The sequence below is a fragment of the Poecile atricapillus genome, chromosome 1 (genome assembly GCF_030490865.1).
Source record: "Poecile atricapillus isolate bPoeAtr1 chromosome 1, bPoeAtr1.hap1, whole genome shotgun sequence".
In the NCBI taxonomy this organism is placed as follows: Eukaryota; Metazoa; Chordata; class Aves; order Passeriformes; family Paridae; genus Poecile; species Poecile atricapillus.
In genome coordinates, this window is record NC_081249.1 from 157,945,989 (window position 1) to 157,962,075 (window position 16,087).

General features: G+C 43.0%; 2 protein-coding genes across 5 annotated transcripts in view; one reads left to right on the plus strand and one right to left on the minus strand.

Moving 5' to 3' along the window:
• Positions 1-202: 202 nt before the first annotated feature.
• Positions 203-10,683, minus strand: ALDH6A1 (aldehyde dehydrogenase 6 family member A1). The gene is made up of 12 exons (XM_058863375.1): positions 10,546-10,683; positions 10,303-10,365; positions 8,149-8,223; positions 6,617-6,778; positions 5,967-6,045; positions 5,118-5,420; positions 4,319-4,440; positions 3,884-4,073; positions 3,026-3,207; positions 2,447-2,626; positions 2,173-2,271; positions 203-1,734 (listed from the first exon to the last, which is right to left on the minus strand). Exons 1-12 carry the CDS (start codon positions 10,600-10,602, stop codon positions 1,630-1,632), a joined length of 1,617 nt encoding a protein of 538 aa, XP_058719358.1. The 5' UTR covers positions 10,603-10,683; the 3' UTR covers positions 203-1,629.
• Positions 10,684-10,791: 108 nt separating this feature from the next.
• LIN52 (lin-52 DREAM MuvB core complex component) overlaps positions 10,792-16,087 on the plus strand; it is a 40,982-nt gene continuing 35,686 nt past the window's right edge. For all 4 annotated transcript variants that reach the window (XR_009278597.1, XM_058848275.1, XM_058848285.1 and 1 more), the window contains exons 1-5: positions 10,792-10,912; positions 10,995-11,069; positions 11,264-11,301; positions 11,769-11,835; positions 12,841-12,924. Coding sequence is in view for 3 of the 4 variants with exons in the window: in XM_058848275.1 (XP_058704258.1) it covers positions 10,894-10,912; positions 10,995-11,069; positions 11,264-11,301; positions 11,769-11,835; positions 12,841-12,924 (283 nt within the window). In the remaining variant the exon portion in view is untranslated. The remainder of the gene's footprint in view (positions 10,913-10,994; positions 11,070-11,263; positions 11,302-11,768; positions 11,836-12,840; positions 12,925-16,087) is intronic.

Sequence of the window (16,087 nt, forward strand, 5' to 3'; positions counted from 1 at the left end):
GTGATCAAATCATGTGTACATGGAAACAGAAACAAGGCATTCCTTGAAATACTGTGTGAGGAAACTGGTACAGAGGTCCCTGAAATACTGTAAAAGGAAGATGTATACACAGGTTACAGGAGCTGCAGACCATCTCCTGTCAAGAGGGGAATAAAATCAATATCACACCTATATAAGGTCTTACCAAGGAACAGTCCCAGTCTGCAGGAATATATGAGTGTGTTTTTAATTCGTAATCAAATTGCAAGGTGAGAATTACCTCTAGAGTATAGCAGTCAAAAAACAAGATACAAACAAATTAGTGAATGCACAGCAATTGCATTAATATAGAGTTGTCAGTTACAAGGCATTTTTACCAGAAGGCAGGATACAAAGTGTTCACATTCAGATTGTTTAATTAGAACAAGTAATGGTTACAATCATTAGAAGAATATTATTTTTCATGGGTATTTGAGTGAGATCCCTGCAAATCCTTCATGGCTGCATCATCTTTCAAGAACCAGAAATAAAAATATAGGTTCTCCAGCTCCAAATGCACAGATTCTCAAAACCAGAGTGTATATACCAAGCCTTACTCTTCTCTAGCAATAGGAACTTGCAGTCCCAAGAGTACATGACTGTGTTTGAGCAAATGTAACAAGGAGTTAATCAACCAACACAAGAAATACAGCTACACTCAGGACAGGAAACCAACAAAGCCTGGCTGCTTTTTGATTAAAAAAATGCGTTCTTTCTTCCTACTGACCTCTCTACTTACGCTCCATTTTATTCAGACGCACATGATGCTGTGACACAAAAATACATAGACATGGTTATGTTTCTGCTTCCACAGTTTCATTATGTTACAGGACGTGTGGGCTTGTATCCTTTAGCATAGTGAAAAGGCAGAAAACAACTTTCAGGTATAATGGAACTGCTGGCAAGCTTAAGCATACAAGCCCCAGACAGAACAGGAACAGAAGTTTTCAAGCTGTCAGAGGCACAGTGAAGGTCACTGTACCATACACAAATTTCTTTCATCCTCAGACAAGGAATCAAATACACTTTCCTGAAAAATTTGTACAAAGCAATTTCCCAGTGTTTTGGAAACTGCTCAACAGGTGAAAGACTGACAACTTGCTGTCTTCATTGTATGTAAAGTCACTTCTATGAGACAACCAAGATGTCCCAGTTATGTCACTCAAAATGAGTAGTCATCTTTGAGTAAGGTGAACTCAGAACCTTAATATGCAAGATAAAGAGGTAAATAAACCTGCTACAAGATGTAGCCATGAGTGAGTCACTAAGACTAAAGATACTGAAATGAAAACCAGAGTAATGTTCAAGTTCATGGGGTCTGGAAAGAAACACAAATTAAGACAAATCTCAGTGGCTGCCCTTTCAGTTAGATAAGGTTGTTTAGTCTTTGATAGGTTGTAGGGAAAAAATTAGTTCAGCTAACAAAAAAAGAAACCTGACAGCAACAGAAAATCCAGACCATGAGTCACATGAGCCTGCCCAATCTGCACAGTAACAGATCCTTGAGACAAAGGAGCTTTCTATTCATTCCCAAGTAAAGGGTGATAGTCAGGATGAAGCTGGGAAGTGCAGCATAGAAGGGCACCAGGAACAGTATCTGCAAAGGCTGGTTTAGTTTCCCATAGTTGGCATAACCACAGCAGGCTTGGCAATGGTGGCATCTTCCTCTTTCCATTGAGAAATGATTGTTTTCAGCTGTGTATAGAACTGCACTCCCTGGAGGAAAGGACAGATCCACAGATCAGATATTCGGCCTTATGAATTCCTCAGGTCTACACTAGTGGTATATCAAGCAGTTTTTGCTTTATCTAAACAGGATTGAGTTTTCTTCTGTGGAAACAATTCTTGTCAGCCTGTTCTTTTTACCAGTTTCATGAAGATTCTGACTCTGTGAGAAAGCTTACTAGTTATTGCTCCCTTCTCAAATCTCCTAAGACTTGCATTTTTCTACTTAAGGAAAAAAGAAAGAGGAATGGACTATATGATTGTGACATGCATTATGGTGCTGTGATCACTGGCTGGCTTTCAGTTTCCTGGTTGAAATGGCTTCAAAGTTTCCTCACTAATGAGGTCTGATGATGACCTCCCCATTGCCATTTATAACATGATTTATCACAATTCAACGCAGTAGAGTACTCAGAATCAGAAACTTACCTGTTTGCCATAGAAATTGGTGTCTCCTCTGAAAGAAGCACGAGAGCCAGTGAAAGAAAACATGGGCAGAGGTACTGGGATTGGAACGTTGACACCCACCTATACCAAAGGAAAGCTGCCATATTAGTCACAAGAGCACCTTCCAAAAGCTTCTGCATTTTGTTTCTTATATCTGAGGCTGGGTACTGCTGGCTGAGAGGGCAGTGTTTACAGCTGTATAATTACCCACTGTAAATGGTGAGGGCTAAAAGCAACAATCCTAGCTGGAACGTACCTGCCCCACATCCACTAAGTGAGAATACTTCCGAGCTGTGGCTCCATTGGTGGTGAAGATTGCAGTTCCATTCCCATAGGGGTTATTGTTCACCATCTCAATGGCATCATCCAAAGTGTCTGCTTCCAGCACCACTAGGACAGGCCCAAAGATTTCCTCCTTGTAGCAAGTCATGTTTGGCTGCCAATACAAACAGCAGAAAAAGCAGCTTGTATAAAGGATATAATAAAAATACCATTGTAAATAGGATATAAGAAACACACATGCTGTTAGTACTCATGATATTCCTAGGATCGTACTGCATTGCCATAGGCCATCCTTCAGTCCTCCTTACCTCTTCACCATTTTCCATGCCCTGTCCTCTATTTAGTACACTCAGGATGGCATTTCATCTCCAAAGTGCTTTCTGCTTTTACTGTCTGCATTATAATGAGTACTTCACTGACACTGTGCAAGGGAAGACTGAACCATTTATGGCCTTTCTACCTGGTGATCACTGATTACTGACTGAATTGGCTAACTCATTTTTCAGCTGACCCTGCAGCATAAACTTACCAACACTGATTTTGGTCATCTTACCTTGACTTTGGCAAGGATCGTTGGTCCAACAAAGTTGCCATTTTCATAACCCTTCACTTTGACATTACGTCCATCCAGAAGAAGGCTGGCACCCTCTTTTACTCCTTTCTCAATCAGACTGCAAACCCGTTCCTTTGCTTGGGGACTGATTAGAGGCCCAAGATCTGCTCCAGGCTGGTCTCCTGTGAAGAGGCAGAGACATCAAGTTTTTAACTCTGACAACTTCCTTTTCATAGTCATCTGGGAAATAACTACACTGGCAGGAAAAATCTGAAAATCCTGATGTTTCTGAGACACAGAAAAAAGATTTGAGACACTGATGAACAGGAACAATAACCTGCAGCTCTAATAATCAACAAGGAATCACCAGGAAAAATTCAACAACAGATTCTTCTCAGGATTGAAACTTTTCCCCTTTGCAGCACTTTATTGAATATAAACAAAATATGATTCCTCTAGAATTAATAACAGTCTAGCTTTTCCAAAGTACTTGTTTCTATTTTCCTTTTTTATTGTATGCTTACTACAAATTGGAAGGACCTTGCAATGAGGTTGATATATAAATGGCAGGTATGAGTTAAATATAGGATTTAACCTCCAATCTCCAGTTAAAACAAGACTGATCCTGTAAACATTGCATCACAATCCCACCAGCAAGCTGAAAACATATTCCTACCTCCAAGTCGAGGGCTGGGTTTCCCAATCCAGACAATGTGCTAGCTCCTACCCCTACACATCAAACCTGTGCTTCAAATAGCTCCAAGGGTCACAACACAGTATGGCAGATAAGCTGACCTAAAAAGCTATGGTTGGTTGTACAGAAGTGAAGTACCTTGTAAAAATTATCTCAGTCTGTACCTGCATTTACTCGTAGATTTTTGGCTCTGTCCACAAGCTCTGGCAGCCATTTCTGAGCTTCTCCTACTAGAATTGCTGTAGACAGGGCCATACAGCGTTGGCCAGCTGCTCCAAAAGCAGCTCCAACCAGCTGGTTCAAGGTGTTCTCTTTATTGGCATCAGGCATCACCACACCATGGTTCTTGGCTCCCTGAAAAACAACACACCCACTCTCCCATTATTAACCACCTCAGACTGCTTCTTCTCTAGCCCTCCGGCAATGACTTCTTATTGTAGCTATGATTCTGCTACCAACAGGCTGGCAGGAGAGCTGCCTTATCACTTAGCTATCAGCAGCAAAATCAGCTTCTGCTGCTGAGTGGTGTAGTCTCTCTTAACATTCACAGGTGACAGAGGTAGTTTACGTGCTAAATTGTGCTCCGTTCAGGACATTACCATGTTGGCCTGGACTCTCTTGCCATTCCGGGATCCTCTCTCATAGATGTACTCGCCAGCCTGATTAGATCCCACAAAGCTGATTGCTCTGATATCCGGATGGTCACAAATGAAATTCACAGCTTCAAATAGGAAATAAGACATTATAATTGTGGTGCACAAATGCTCTGTCCCCATCCCCACAGTGCTAAATCTATGTATCTTTCTTCTTATCAAAATTCTTGCCTCTGTGTTTCCTACATCTGAGCTCCCTGAAAGCCTGTCTGTGCAACTTAGCACACATACTCCTGCCCTGTCGTCATACTCCTGGTTCTCTTACATCTCTTCATGCTTTGGGCACTTCCCAGGGTGTCTGAGCAATGCCAAAGTGAAGTTACTGTTCTCTCTATCACGGTGTCCTGAGGCTACTTCTGTGCTGTAAAAAATAGCATGTCAGGAGCCAGGATACTGGCATCCACTGTATAGTCAATGAAGCATTTAATTCTTGTTTAGGCTTCCTTGCAAAACCGAGATGATTTATCTGCTTATTTCAGTTGCAGTTTAGGTTGCTAAATAGAATTTGAACACTTACATGCCTTGGGAACTCTGACCCCAATCCCCAAAATTTTGTCCACTGAATCTCCTGAAAGACTTGGTGCAAGGTGACAGAATCTCCCACTCACCTTTCAGCTTCATCAATGGAGCTGAAGCATCTATCCAAATCTAACAGCCGCAGTCTCAGACTCTCCAACTGGTACCTCCCACTGAACATACACCACAACACATACACTCATCATCTCCCAGGAAGGATTGGTATTACCTTCATGTTGTCCATGGATAATATTCAGGGTCCCATCAGGGGCACCAGCATCCTGAAACAGCTTGGCAAGGAACATTAGTGCTCCTGGTACACGCTCAGATGGTTTCATCAAGAAGGTGTTTCCACAAACCATAGCCATGGGGAACATCCAAAGAGGAATCATGGCTGGGAAGTTGAATGGTGCAATCCCGGCACACACACCCAGAGGCAGGCGGTAGGTGTAAGTGTCCATGTCTTTAGTGATGGAGGGCATGGTCTCTCCAAGGATGAGGGATGTCACACTGCAAGCATGTTCAACCACCTCTGTGGCAGAAAGGGCAATATGCTGCTGGATGATCTGTTAACAATTAGTCCCCAAACTCCCTTTTCACTACTGTCTTGTCCCACCTCTTTCTTCCAGCCTCTTCTCCCACAACTTAAAACTCATTATGCTCCAGAAAATGCCTCTGCCAAGCATTGTAAACAAACTACGAATGGATTCTCTCCTGATCACACTACACAGGATTATGATAGGAGCACAGACACAACAGCACCAGTACAAAATGCACATGTATAGTATTATTGTACTACCTGGGACTCAACTTTAGATATCTGAGCACAGGCAAGAAGTTCTTATCCCTTTTTAGTAATTTTCAGTCGCTCCTAGAAAAAGCTCTAACAACTTGGAAGTGATTTAAAGATACTCTATCTAAGGACACTCTTCAGCTTAGAGTTACAATTTACACTTTTCTTTGAGTAGGGAGCTATAAAGGGATCAACATGTACAGGGCCATCAGTTGCTCAGGTGACCTCATCCTTTCCTGTGGGTTCTTAAACCCCCTTTTTTAACAGGAGGAGCCAGCAGCTTACGGAGGCCTCGGAAAACATCTCCCTCAGCATCAGCCAGGGTCTTCCCTTGCTCAAAGGTGATGAGTTTGGAAATTTCTTTCTGCAAATGGAAAACACAAAGTTTACGAATGTTAGAAAAGTGGTCACCCATGAAATAGAGTGCAAGGATAAGACAGAATTAACAGAGTTGAACACCACAGTGAATAAACTGAACAGAACACAGAAAAACCTATATTGACTGATTTGCTCCTTGCAGACAAGAAGCCAGTAAGCCACATAGGTGACATTTTAGAAAAAATCATCCTAGGATGGATTGTATTCTAATGCTTTCAGGTATTACAACACATACACATCAAAAAAGCAATCAGGGAAACGCAAAAACATTGTAACATACTTGTCTTCATCAACTAGCACATGTTCCATCAAAGTTCCTTCTGTGTTCTCTTGGTAAAGGGACAAATTCAGAATAATATTCCCTAAGAAGCGCTGCCTCTCTGTTACCATTTGATGGGAAGTGTTTTGCTGCACCTCTTGGCAGTGTTTCAGTTGACTTCTTGATCATGGCAACACCTCATCAAGAACTCTGTAAACCCCGAGTCTCTCAATTTAGTTCCTAAAATCAGCTGCAACGCATTCAGCCATAGCCATGATGCACAGCCATGGTGTCTCACCAGATTTTCTTTGATGAGTTGTTGATAACGCAAAAAGATTTGCTGGCGACTCAAAACAGATGTTTCTGACCAGTTCCAAAAAGCCTTTTTGCAAGAAGCCACAGCTGCCTCCATCTCACTGGCTGTGGCTTTTGGTACACGGCCAACCACCTGATTTGTGGCCTGAAAAAGAGAACAAATTGCATCAAAACTCAACTTTTCCCATCTGTCCCCACCAATCAAGAGTCTTTCACCTAATATTCTTGTTGTACAAGGAGTTGTACTTCTGAGGGCAGAACACAAAGGAGATGCCTTCCTCGACTACTCACAAAAGGCCTGGGCTACAACTGGAGTAGTTCTGAAAACCTGCACTCCAAATATCTCAAATTAGGCACTCAGAAAACTGCAAATGCAGTGCTGATTTCCAAGCTGGAGTTGAAGTGACTTGTCTATCTTGAAACTTCAAGTGAGTATAAGGCAAAAGTTTCTGTGGGCTGTGGTCTTTTCCCTCTCCATCATCTTGGTTCATCTGGCTGTCCCTCTTGCACATTAAATGAGGCAATATTCCTTTGGGAAAAGCAGTACATGACTGTGCAATTGCCATTGATGTTAGCTTAACTATACCCTAGGCCAAAGTACTATATTTACACACAACCTTAGTTCTACAGTATTTTAACTTCAAGCTTGTTGCCAGTTTAACCTCCTTCTAATGTTCTCTTAAAAATTAAATTTGCTTTGACATGATAAAAAATTTCAGATGTATCACTAAGAGAGAAACTACTCAAAACAAGAGAAGAAAATTGAACAAGAACACTCGTTGCTAAATAGAGGCCAAATGAGCTTCATGATCATAGCTTGCTGCTCTGATCATTTCCACAAAGCAAATGAAAATAAGAGCTTTACAGAGAAGATTTAGAAATGGCTGTTTAAATGCTTACTAGGGAGGCCAGGAGAATCAGAATTCTGAGTGCAACCTCATTTCCATTTGTCTTTGGTTGAGTATGCAGACAATACAAATGTCACTTAACCATTTTGCACTGTGTAGCATCCAACTTTTAACCTCTCTGTGATTATTATGGGTCACAGATAGAAGCTCTCTGAATGGAGAGGAGCTTCAGCTGTTAGGTTACCTTTTTACTCTGAGAGTAATATCAGTCTCTATCAGGACTTCACATTTGGCTGGCATCAAATCACACCCAGTTGATTTCATATACAGAGTGAAAGACACCCTTCAGAAATCTGACACACTCATCACAGAGCCTCTCTATGAGAAAAAAATATATAGCCATACATATATATATAAATATATCTCCTTTCTGGAGATCAGGGCATGTGCTTACTATGTGAGGGAGGTAAAGGAGATAGTAACTTTTCTGAGACTGACATTTCATGTGAAAAGGAAACTGAGAAGCTGTAGTCTACCTTAAGGTCCATGTCTAAACCTTTCTCAAGAAATATATGTATGATTTTCTTCTGTCACACCCCTGAAGAGAGGCACAGACCGTTGTTTCACAGTGATCACTATTTATATAAGCTGAGACCATTTCACTTACCGGGTTGTGGATATCAATCCATTCAGTAGTTTTGGACTCAATAAACTTCCCATCAATGAAGAGTTTGGTTGTCGGCTGTGGAGGTCAAAACACTGGACAGTGAGTTATTTTTGTCTCAATATGCCTAAATCCCAATGTGCCATATTACATGCAAACCTTCATCATTTACTGCTGTGTGAACCACTAGAGAGTCTATATCCAGCCTCCACAGCAGGACCCAGCTAAGTGCTCTCTGCCCCCTTTTTCTCTCACTTTACACCAAAATGACCAAAATTCTTTCTATAAGCAATTATAGAAAAGATACATTGCTCTGCTTAGGTTCAGAATTATTTAAATCTATTTAATCAAAACCTGAAAATCTGCAAGTCATAAATGTTGAGAAGAAACAGTTAATAATTCACTTCATGGGAATTCTGTGAACTCAGTGCAGACTGTACCACTGTCCCATGTGCCTTCTTCCCATCAAGCCACTAAGCAGGTTCATCTCTCCAGTTCATAGCTTCCAGCAGAAAACTGGACTTTTCCCCACCCCCTGCTTGGTCTTGCAACTAAGAGCAAGGAACCTGCATCTGTGGACTGTCCTGGCTGGCAGCACAGAAAACAGAACTTTCCCACTCAGATGAAGAGGAGGGACAAGGAATGTTTGGAATAAGGAGTTCAGGCAAACATTGAACAGAACAGAAAGCAGAGGTAAAAGCCGTAATTAGCATTAGCTAGGCAACAAAACTGTTGCCTATGCAGGAAAACAAATTGTGAATGTATAAATTAAGAAACTAGAAAAGAGGAGTTGACAGTGGGAGGTAAGGAGAGAACTAGGAGAAAGCAACAACCAGTTAATCATGACACAAATCCATGACCTGGGGCGAAGAGGTAGGAGAAAGGGGAAATGGATCTTCTGTGTGAATAATAGAAATGAAACAGATCAACAGAACTGGAATATAAATCCAAATTATGCAAAAACTGAATAAATTATAATGTGGAATTATGAAAGGGAGATAAGAACTTGGATGCTATCCAAAGTGTAATGGAGAGAAAGAGATCAGAGGAAGAATCAGGAACATAAATGGTATTGGGTGGACAAGTAATAACAGCGAAAAGTGGATGAAAATGAAAAAAATGAGCAGCAATGTTAGTTGGAACAAATTGAGAAAGCTTGGAAATGAGAAAGCTAGGATCAGAAGTGTAAAAGAATTCTGTTAATGGCCAAGCAAGACCTAATGATTTGGAAAGCAACACTAGGAGAGAATTAAAATGAAGAAGTTGCAGATGCTTATGTAGCTGGAATCACAGTTGGAGAAGAGAGGCAGAACTCTGTGCCTATGAAAACACAATCTCCTCTAGAATGTGGAAGGAAGCACGGGAAATCTGAGTCCCTTGACTGAGTTTCCAGACTGTCAGAAAAGCTGCTGGTCTAGTGCTGGTGTAAAGAATGACAAACTCCTATGGCTATCAATCACTCCATTAGCCTCAGTGCCATGTATGGAGCTCCAAGCTACAGTGCTTTATGACCCACACGGACTTCAGTGCAATGGAGTTCATGTTTTTTTCAAATTGCTTAAAAAGGGTATCTCAAAAATTGAACATGCAACAAAAAATATTTTAAGCAAGCCAGGAAATGCTGAATTAAGATTAATTGCACTTTTTCCATAAGATCGCCACCTTTTTTATGTAGAGAATGCACCTGCTGTGGAAACATGGACGGTAGTAAAGCAGGCTATTTGTGGAATCCTGGTTTGGAGTTCGGAGTGTGTGCAGCCATAGACAGCGGAGGAAAAAAGGCAGTACAACAACTAAAGCTGTTCGATACTGTCCGAAGGAAACCAGATCCTCTCTCAGTAGCAAACAGATGCCATGAGGCCAGTCCAGAGCCAGCAGGAGTAACGCGAGGTGACGGGCGGCCACCGCTCAGCTCCGAAGTCTGACAAATCGGGCATGGAACTTTTTTCCGTCCCTCCCGTGGAGCACGGAGGCAGTGCCGATGTTTGTTCCACCGGACCCGCCCGGACCCACCGGGGCTCCAGCCGAGGCGGCGGGAACGGCTTTGGCAGAGCAGACCCGAGGGAAGTGTCCGGCGGGCAGCGGCGGCCGCGCCCGGGGCTCTCCCGCGCCTCCCTCCCCCGCCCACCGGCTCCGCTCCGCGGGACGGGCACTCACCACCGAGGAAGAGAAGGACGCGGCGACTGAGGTGATCCAGGGGGCACCGGTTCTCCGCGGCAGCTGGACCGGGGGGAAGCACAGACCACCTCAGGGCGGGTCAGGCAGCACCTCCCCCCGACCCCCCTTCGGCGGCTCCCCGCCCGGGACCGACCCCCCCCCGCGGGGTCCCGGCCAGATGAGCCGCGACCCCCTGCGCCCCCGAGCCGCGGGAGCCGCCGCGGGCCGGGGCGGCCGCCTCACCCTCAGCGCCACGCGGCGCCGCCCGCCCCACACTCCGCGCGCCGCCGCCGCCGCCATCCCGGCCGAGGGTCGCTGCTCCGAGGGCCCCGGCGGCGCCCCCCGCCTCGGGCCCCGCCCCAGCGCGGCTCGCGACCAATCGCCGCCGGCAGCCTCTCCGGCCCCGCCCCGTGAGGGGCCCGCCCCCCGTGCCGGGCCGCGGATTGGCGGAGCGGACCGAGCCGCCCTCCGAGCGTCACGGCCCGGCCCCACCCGGCCCCGCGGCGGCCGCGAGAGCGGCGCGTGGGGCTCGGGGGCGGCGCTTGTTTGCCGCTCCCGCTCGGCCTCGGCCGGTCACGTGAGGCGCGCGCCATGGCGGCTCCCGCGGACGGTGAGGCGGGAGGGCCGGGCGGCACCGCCGCTCCCCCGCACGGCTCCCTGCCCGCCCTCCCCTCACCCCCTCTGTCTTACAGGCGCCGACCTGGAGGCCTCGCTGCTGAGCTTCGAGAAGCTGGACCGCGCCTCCCCGGACCTGTGGCCCGAGCAGCGTGAGTCCCGCGGGCCCTCGGCCCCGAGTCTGACAGCTCGGGGTGGGGTGGGCTGGGGTGGTGAGAGCCCGAGCGGGGCCGGGCCTCCTTGGGGCAGCTGCACGGGCCAGGCTGGGCCCGCCGGGGCCGGGCGGGGTGGCGGTGCCGCCCGCAGAGGCGCTCACCCCCCGCCAACCTCTGCTTTCTCTTCCCAGTGCCCGGGGTTGCCGAGTTCGCCGCCTCCTTCAAAAGCGTGAGTGAGCGCTGCCTTGCCTTTCGCGTTTCCTTCTTCCGTGTGATGGTAGAGCTGCAGGTTCTCTTGCGGGCTTTACATCGTCTATGAACCGTATCTCAGTAATAACTCCAGTATATGCTACAATATACTTTTTGGTTTTAATGTATTCTTTATATATGTGTTTATTTTTTATACCTTATGCAGTTTACTGTGTATGAGAGTTATACTTTGGAAGAAATAAGGGGTTTTAAACTTCAGAAAATCATATTTTCTGTACTGATTTTTGGTTTGTGGATGGTAGTATGCCGTTTTTAACTCTAAAATGTCCGGGAAAAAAACAAGATTAAACATAAAAGCTCTGCGGAGCACACTGTTGTATTTTTGCTGTCAGTGTAACTAGATTTCAATACAGATTATACTTCATTGTGTAATTCTAAAAATTGATGTTTCTGAATATGAACTTCCAATTTTTTTTTTCAAAACAGCCCATTACAAGTTCTCCTCCCAAGTGGATGGCTGAATTAGAAAATGATGATATTGATATGTTGAAGGGTGAGTATGAATATTGCGGGCAGGAGTTGAGGTTGCCAAAGCAGATTGGAATTCAGTAGTTACTTAAGAGGCTTAAAAGACTTGTTTTTAAAATGTTCTGGTGGTGGCCCTATGGCCTGAGGGTCTCTAGCCATCATATTTGCAGAATCTCCAGCTCAGAAGTCTCTTTATCTTGTTATTGATAGACATTTTCATTAAACCAGTTATTTCCAAGAGCCTTTCCAGGTGTCAGTGGCAGGCTGATTTTTTAAAACTAGCAGTGTAACACTGTGCATATTTCAGTCACCTTGCTTAGCCTTTTTTATCACTGTGTAAGTACAGCGAGTGTCTCCTGTGTTTTGAGAATTAGCATTTTGGAGGGGCTCAGCTCAGTTGCCGAGTAGCTTAGACATGTTGATTGATTTGTTCAGAGATGCACTATATGTGCATCTTCCCTCACAGATTCAGGAGCTCTAATGCAATGGTGAGGCTCTAATGCAATGGTGGGGCAGGTTACAAAAGGATTGGCTAGCATGTGCACTTGCTGTGTGTTGCAGCTGTTAGTTTGCAGTAAACATCCTGCAGCATGCTCTGCCTCTCATGAATTACAAATGGTGATGTGCGATCGTGTCACGGCTACAAAGTGAAAGGGAGATGAATGAATTCTGACTTGCTCCAAGAAATGTGCTTCAACTCACATTATTAATGCAAAATAAGTCCATTCCCTTGCATTCTTTTGTGTAGCTTGTTCATGTTACAGTGTGAACTTACAGGAACTTCCGAAGTATGGGTTAAATTATTCTTTGCAATGGTGGCAGATTAAAGCATGAAATTGGGTCATGGCTGTCTTTCTCCTTATGATAAAATTAGGAGTGGAGTCAGGTTGAATTTTGAACATACACTGTTCACTGAAACAGATCCTGACTGAAGTATGGCTTGAAAGTGTTCTGTGAGGTACTAAACAGGTGAACTGCTACTGGAAGATGATAGACAATGTTAAAATTCACCTTTTTCTCTCTTCTTAAGAGTTGGGGAGCCTCACTACAGCTAACCTGATGGAAAAGGTTCGTGGCCTGCAGAACCTGGCTTATCAGCTGGGACTGGATGAATGTAAGTGCTGTACACAGATGTGACTGACTGCAATGCATATCTCTCCACTAAAGCATGTGCTTGTATATTTGTAGCTGGAAAAGTGTGTTGGCAGATTTGGCAAGTGTTTGAGGTCAGTTAGTGACCTCCTGCAACAGGATGAGAGAATAAGCTTACATTTGACAACTTGTAGCCTACCAGCATGGGTGAAAACACATATGTCAGTCTGGTGTTACCCAGTGGCACAGAGATTTCTGTTCCTGAGTTACAATTGTCTTACATAAATCAGGTCACTGCTTAATTTCCCACTCAGATTCTAAAGGTCTTAGAATACTTGTGGCAGTACTTCTCTCAAATTTCATGTACTGCCTCCACAGTGAAACTTGCACCTGTGTATAGGATTCTCCTTTCACTTTGTTGTTCATACTGTTTTCTGCTTCTGTAGTTGTTACTTTTTTCTACACTCATTTGTAGTGGGAAGTGATGTCATTGAGTAATAAAGATGACCGTCATCCCAATTGCAAACAGCCAACTCTTACTGTGTTTTTTTGAAGAAAGAGCTCCTTTCATTGTTTCATTTAGGATTTCTTGTTAACAGATTGATCCAGCTTTGAGGATTTCAAGAGTATTGTGGAATTGTTTTCAATGCTACCCATAAATATTGACACATTTTTTTTCTGTTTAGTTATACTCTAACATAGACCTTGGTTGCAATTACTCTTGGACTACACAAAGCACCAAAAGTTTCAAGTCTTTCACCTTCCTTTCAGTGGGTAACACAACTTAGTAATAATAAACCTTTAGTCTTTCTGACTTCAAACCTAGGATAGCCTAGTGCATTCTTAATAAAATATCATTAAGCTTATTTTAACTTACTTCAGGTTTACTTTCGGTGCTAACATCTGTTCAGACTGTGTAAAGCATTTGGTGCAGTAGAAGTTAAAGTATAACAGTGTAAAACTGAGTCAAATGTAAAGATTGGTCGATGATTTGCTTTCTTAGTTAAGTTGTAGGCTCTGATGTCAAACAGTGTTGTTCTGCTAAATGAACTTTAGCAGAGCCTGAGTTGCAGTAAAAGCAGGGTGATATTTGTTTCCTTATTGCATGTGTAATATTTGTTGCATGTGTTTCCATTTATTTGTACTGAACACAAGTGCATACATAAAGAAGACATAGAGAAAACTGAAATATGTGAGGCTCAACAGTTATAACTTAAGTCCTGAATTTTCAAGCTTTATGAAAGGTTTCTGTGCTTGTAACTTCTTGTCACTAAAGACAGTTTTCCTTTACACTGTAATCCACTGAGTACTTTGTGTGTGGTAATATAGATTTATCTTTGGAAAATTTTCCCCAAAAATTAGTTGTGGAATTTGAACAGAAGCTGCTCAGGACTTTTTCCTAATACTGTCCTTAGGTTATTTTCTCTTACGGACTTAGGTAAGTGAAAGAACAAGAAAAAAATCCAAAATATCTGTTCATTAGAGTTAAGGGACTTGTGGTTTTGTCTCAGACGTATTGGATTTGGTTATACCTCTGTACTGAAGTTTACTAGTCTTCTTTTGACTTGGCTGGTTCAATGAAACTGGCTGTCAAAAGCAGGACAAAAACCACTGCTGACCAGTCTCCTCTAGATGGCAGCATGAGGCCTCCCGCAGAAATCTTGCTTCTTTTTTATAAAACTCTGGCGTTTCAGTTATGGTTTGAAGCTGTTCTTCTCACGATTGTTTTTTGTGATGTATTTTATCTTCAGAATGTCTTTTTTAATGGTATTTTCAAGTGTTTCATCAACGGTGAGGTTGAGAGACAATTCTGCATCAACGTATTAGCAACTTCCTTTTCCTTCCAACTCTTCTAGATCCCACCTCAAATCCTTCATATTTTCAAAGACTTTTATTTTTCTCCAAGTTATTAATTACATACTTCGCAGGACCAGGGTGATTCCTGCAGCACTCCATGAAAAATGTATCTATTCAATGATGTTACAATCATGTTGTGAGATCTGTTATTGTTATACCCTGTTCACAACATCCTTTACATCAGTTTTGCATTAGAATTCATTATGCAAAGTTCTGTGGGACTGGGTACCTTTTGAAAAGTTTCTTTATTGAGGTACTATTGCAACATTAGCATTGAAATATGAATAATTGATTTGGCATGATGTAGATTGATAAATTAATAATTACTGAGTTACATGCCTTGTTTCTTGAATCCATACGAACTCCGTTACTATTTTGTCTATATAAGTGGGCTTTCTTGACAAGTTTGGAACAGATGTATTGAATGTTTTGTCCATCTTGATGGGAGATCTGGATGGCTTTCATCTAGGAACAGTTGAATACTGTTACCTGAATTCCACATTTTTATTATCTACAATTCCAGCTGTCCCTAAGTTTTTGGCTATGGATTTCTCAGTTCCTCTTTTGGTTGTGTGCTTTTCACAGATTTCCTTTCTCTACAACTAACTTCCTCCCCACTTTTTCCCATAGGGTTATCTTTGTTTTCTGTAACCCTGGCTAGCTTTTGTTGACTGCTCAATGGCTTCTGTGAATCAATTTAATTTGTCAACATGTAATTTAGCTTTTCTTTACAGCTTGTTGATCCACTTTCTTCCTGGCATGCTAGTAGGTGTATTCTTGTTCAGCCTATTCCTTGCAGAATAGGAGCACAGGATTCACACCAAAGTATAGCTTTCCTTGAATGAAGCAGGATTTTTGTAGCATGAAGCATGTTTTTTAAAAAATTGTTACCTTTCTCTTTAGGGACAGGCTTGGGTCTTTTTTGTGTATTTGTTCTTTGTTAAAAAGTGATTCTGGAGTTCTCTTGAAGCTTCCAGGCTCAGGTCCTTGTATCAAAAAAGTCTTTTAAAAATACGTTATTTTTCAGCACTTCTTCTGAGGTTTCAGCTTGTGTTTCCTTGTCTACTTTTTAAGCTCTGTGAAATTCTACCTCATAATTTTGCTTATAGCTGCTTTTCTTTTTTTGCTTTGGTTCTTAGAATCACAGAAATATTTAGGCTGGAAAAGACTTCCAAGATCATGAAGTCCAACCTTCTCACATTATAGCTCCTATTTTCCTTCTGTTAATTTGTTATTTTATTGCTTAGAATAATCAAAACCATTTTTAGTATTGAAAGTCTTGCTTTGTGTCAATTTTACTGTTCCTGTCAATGTGGGTATTTTAAGGG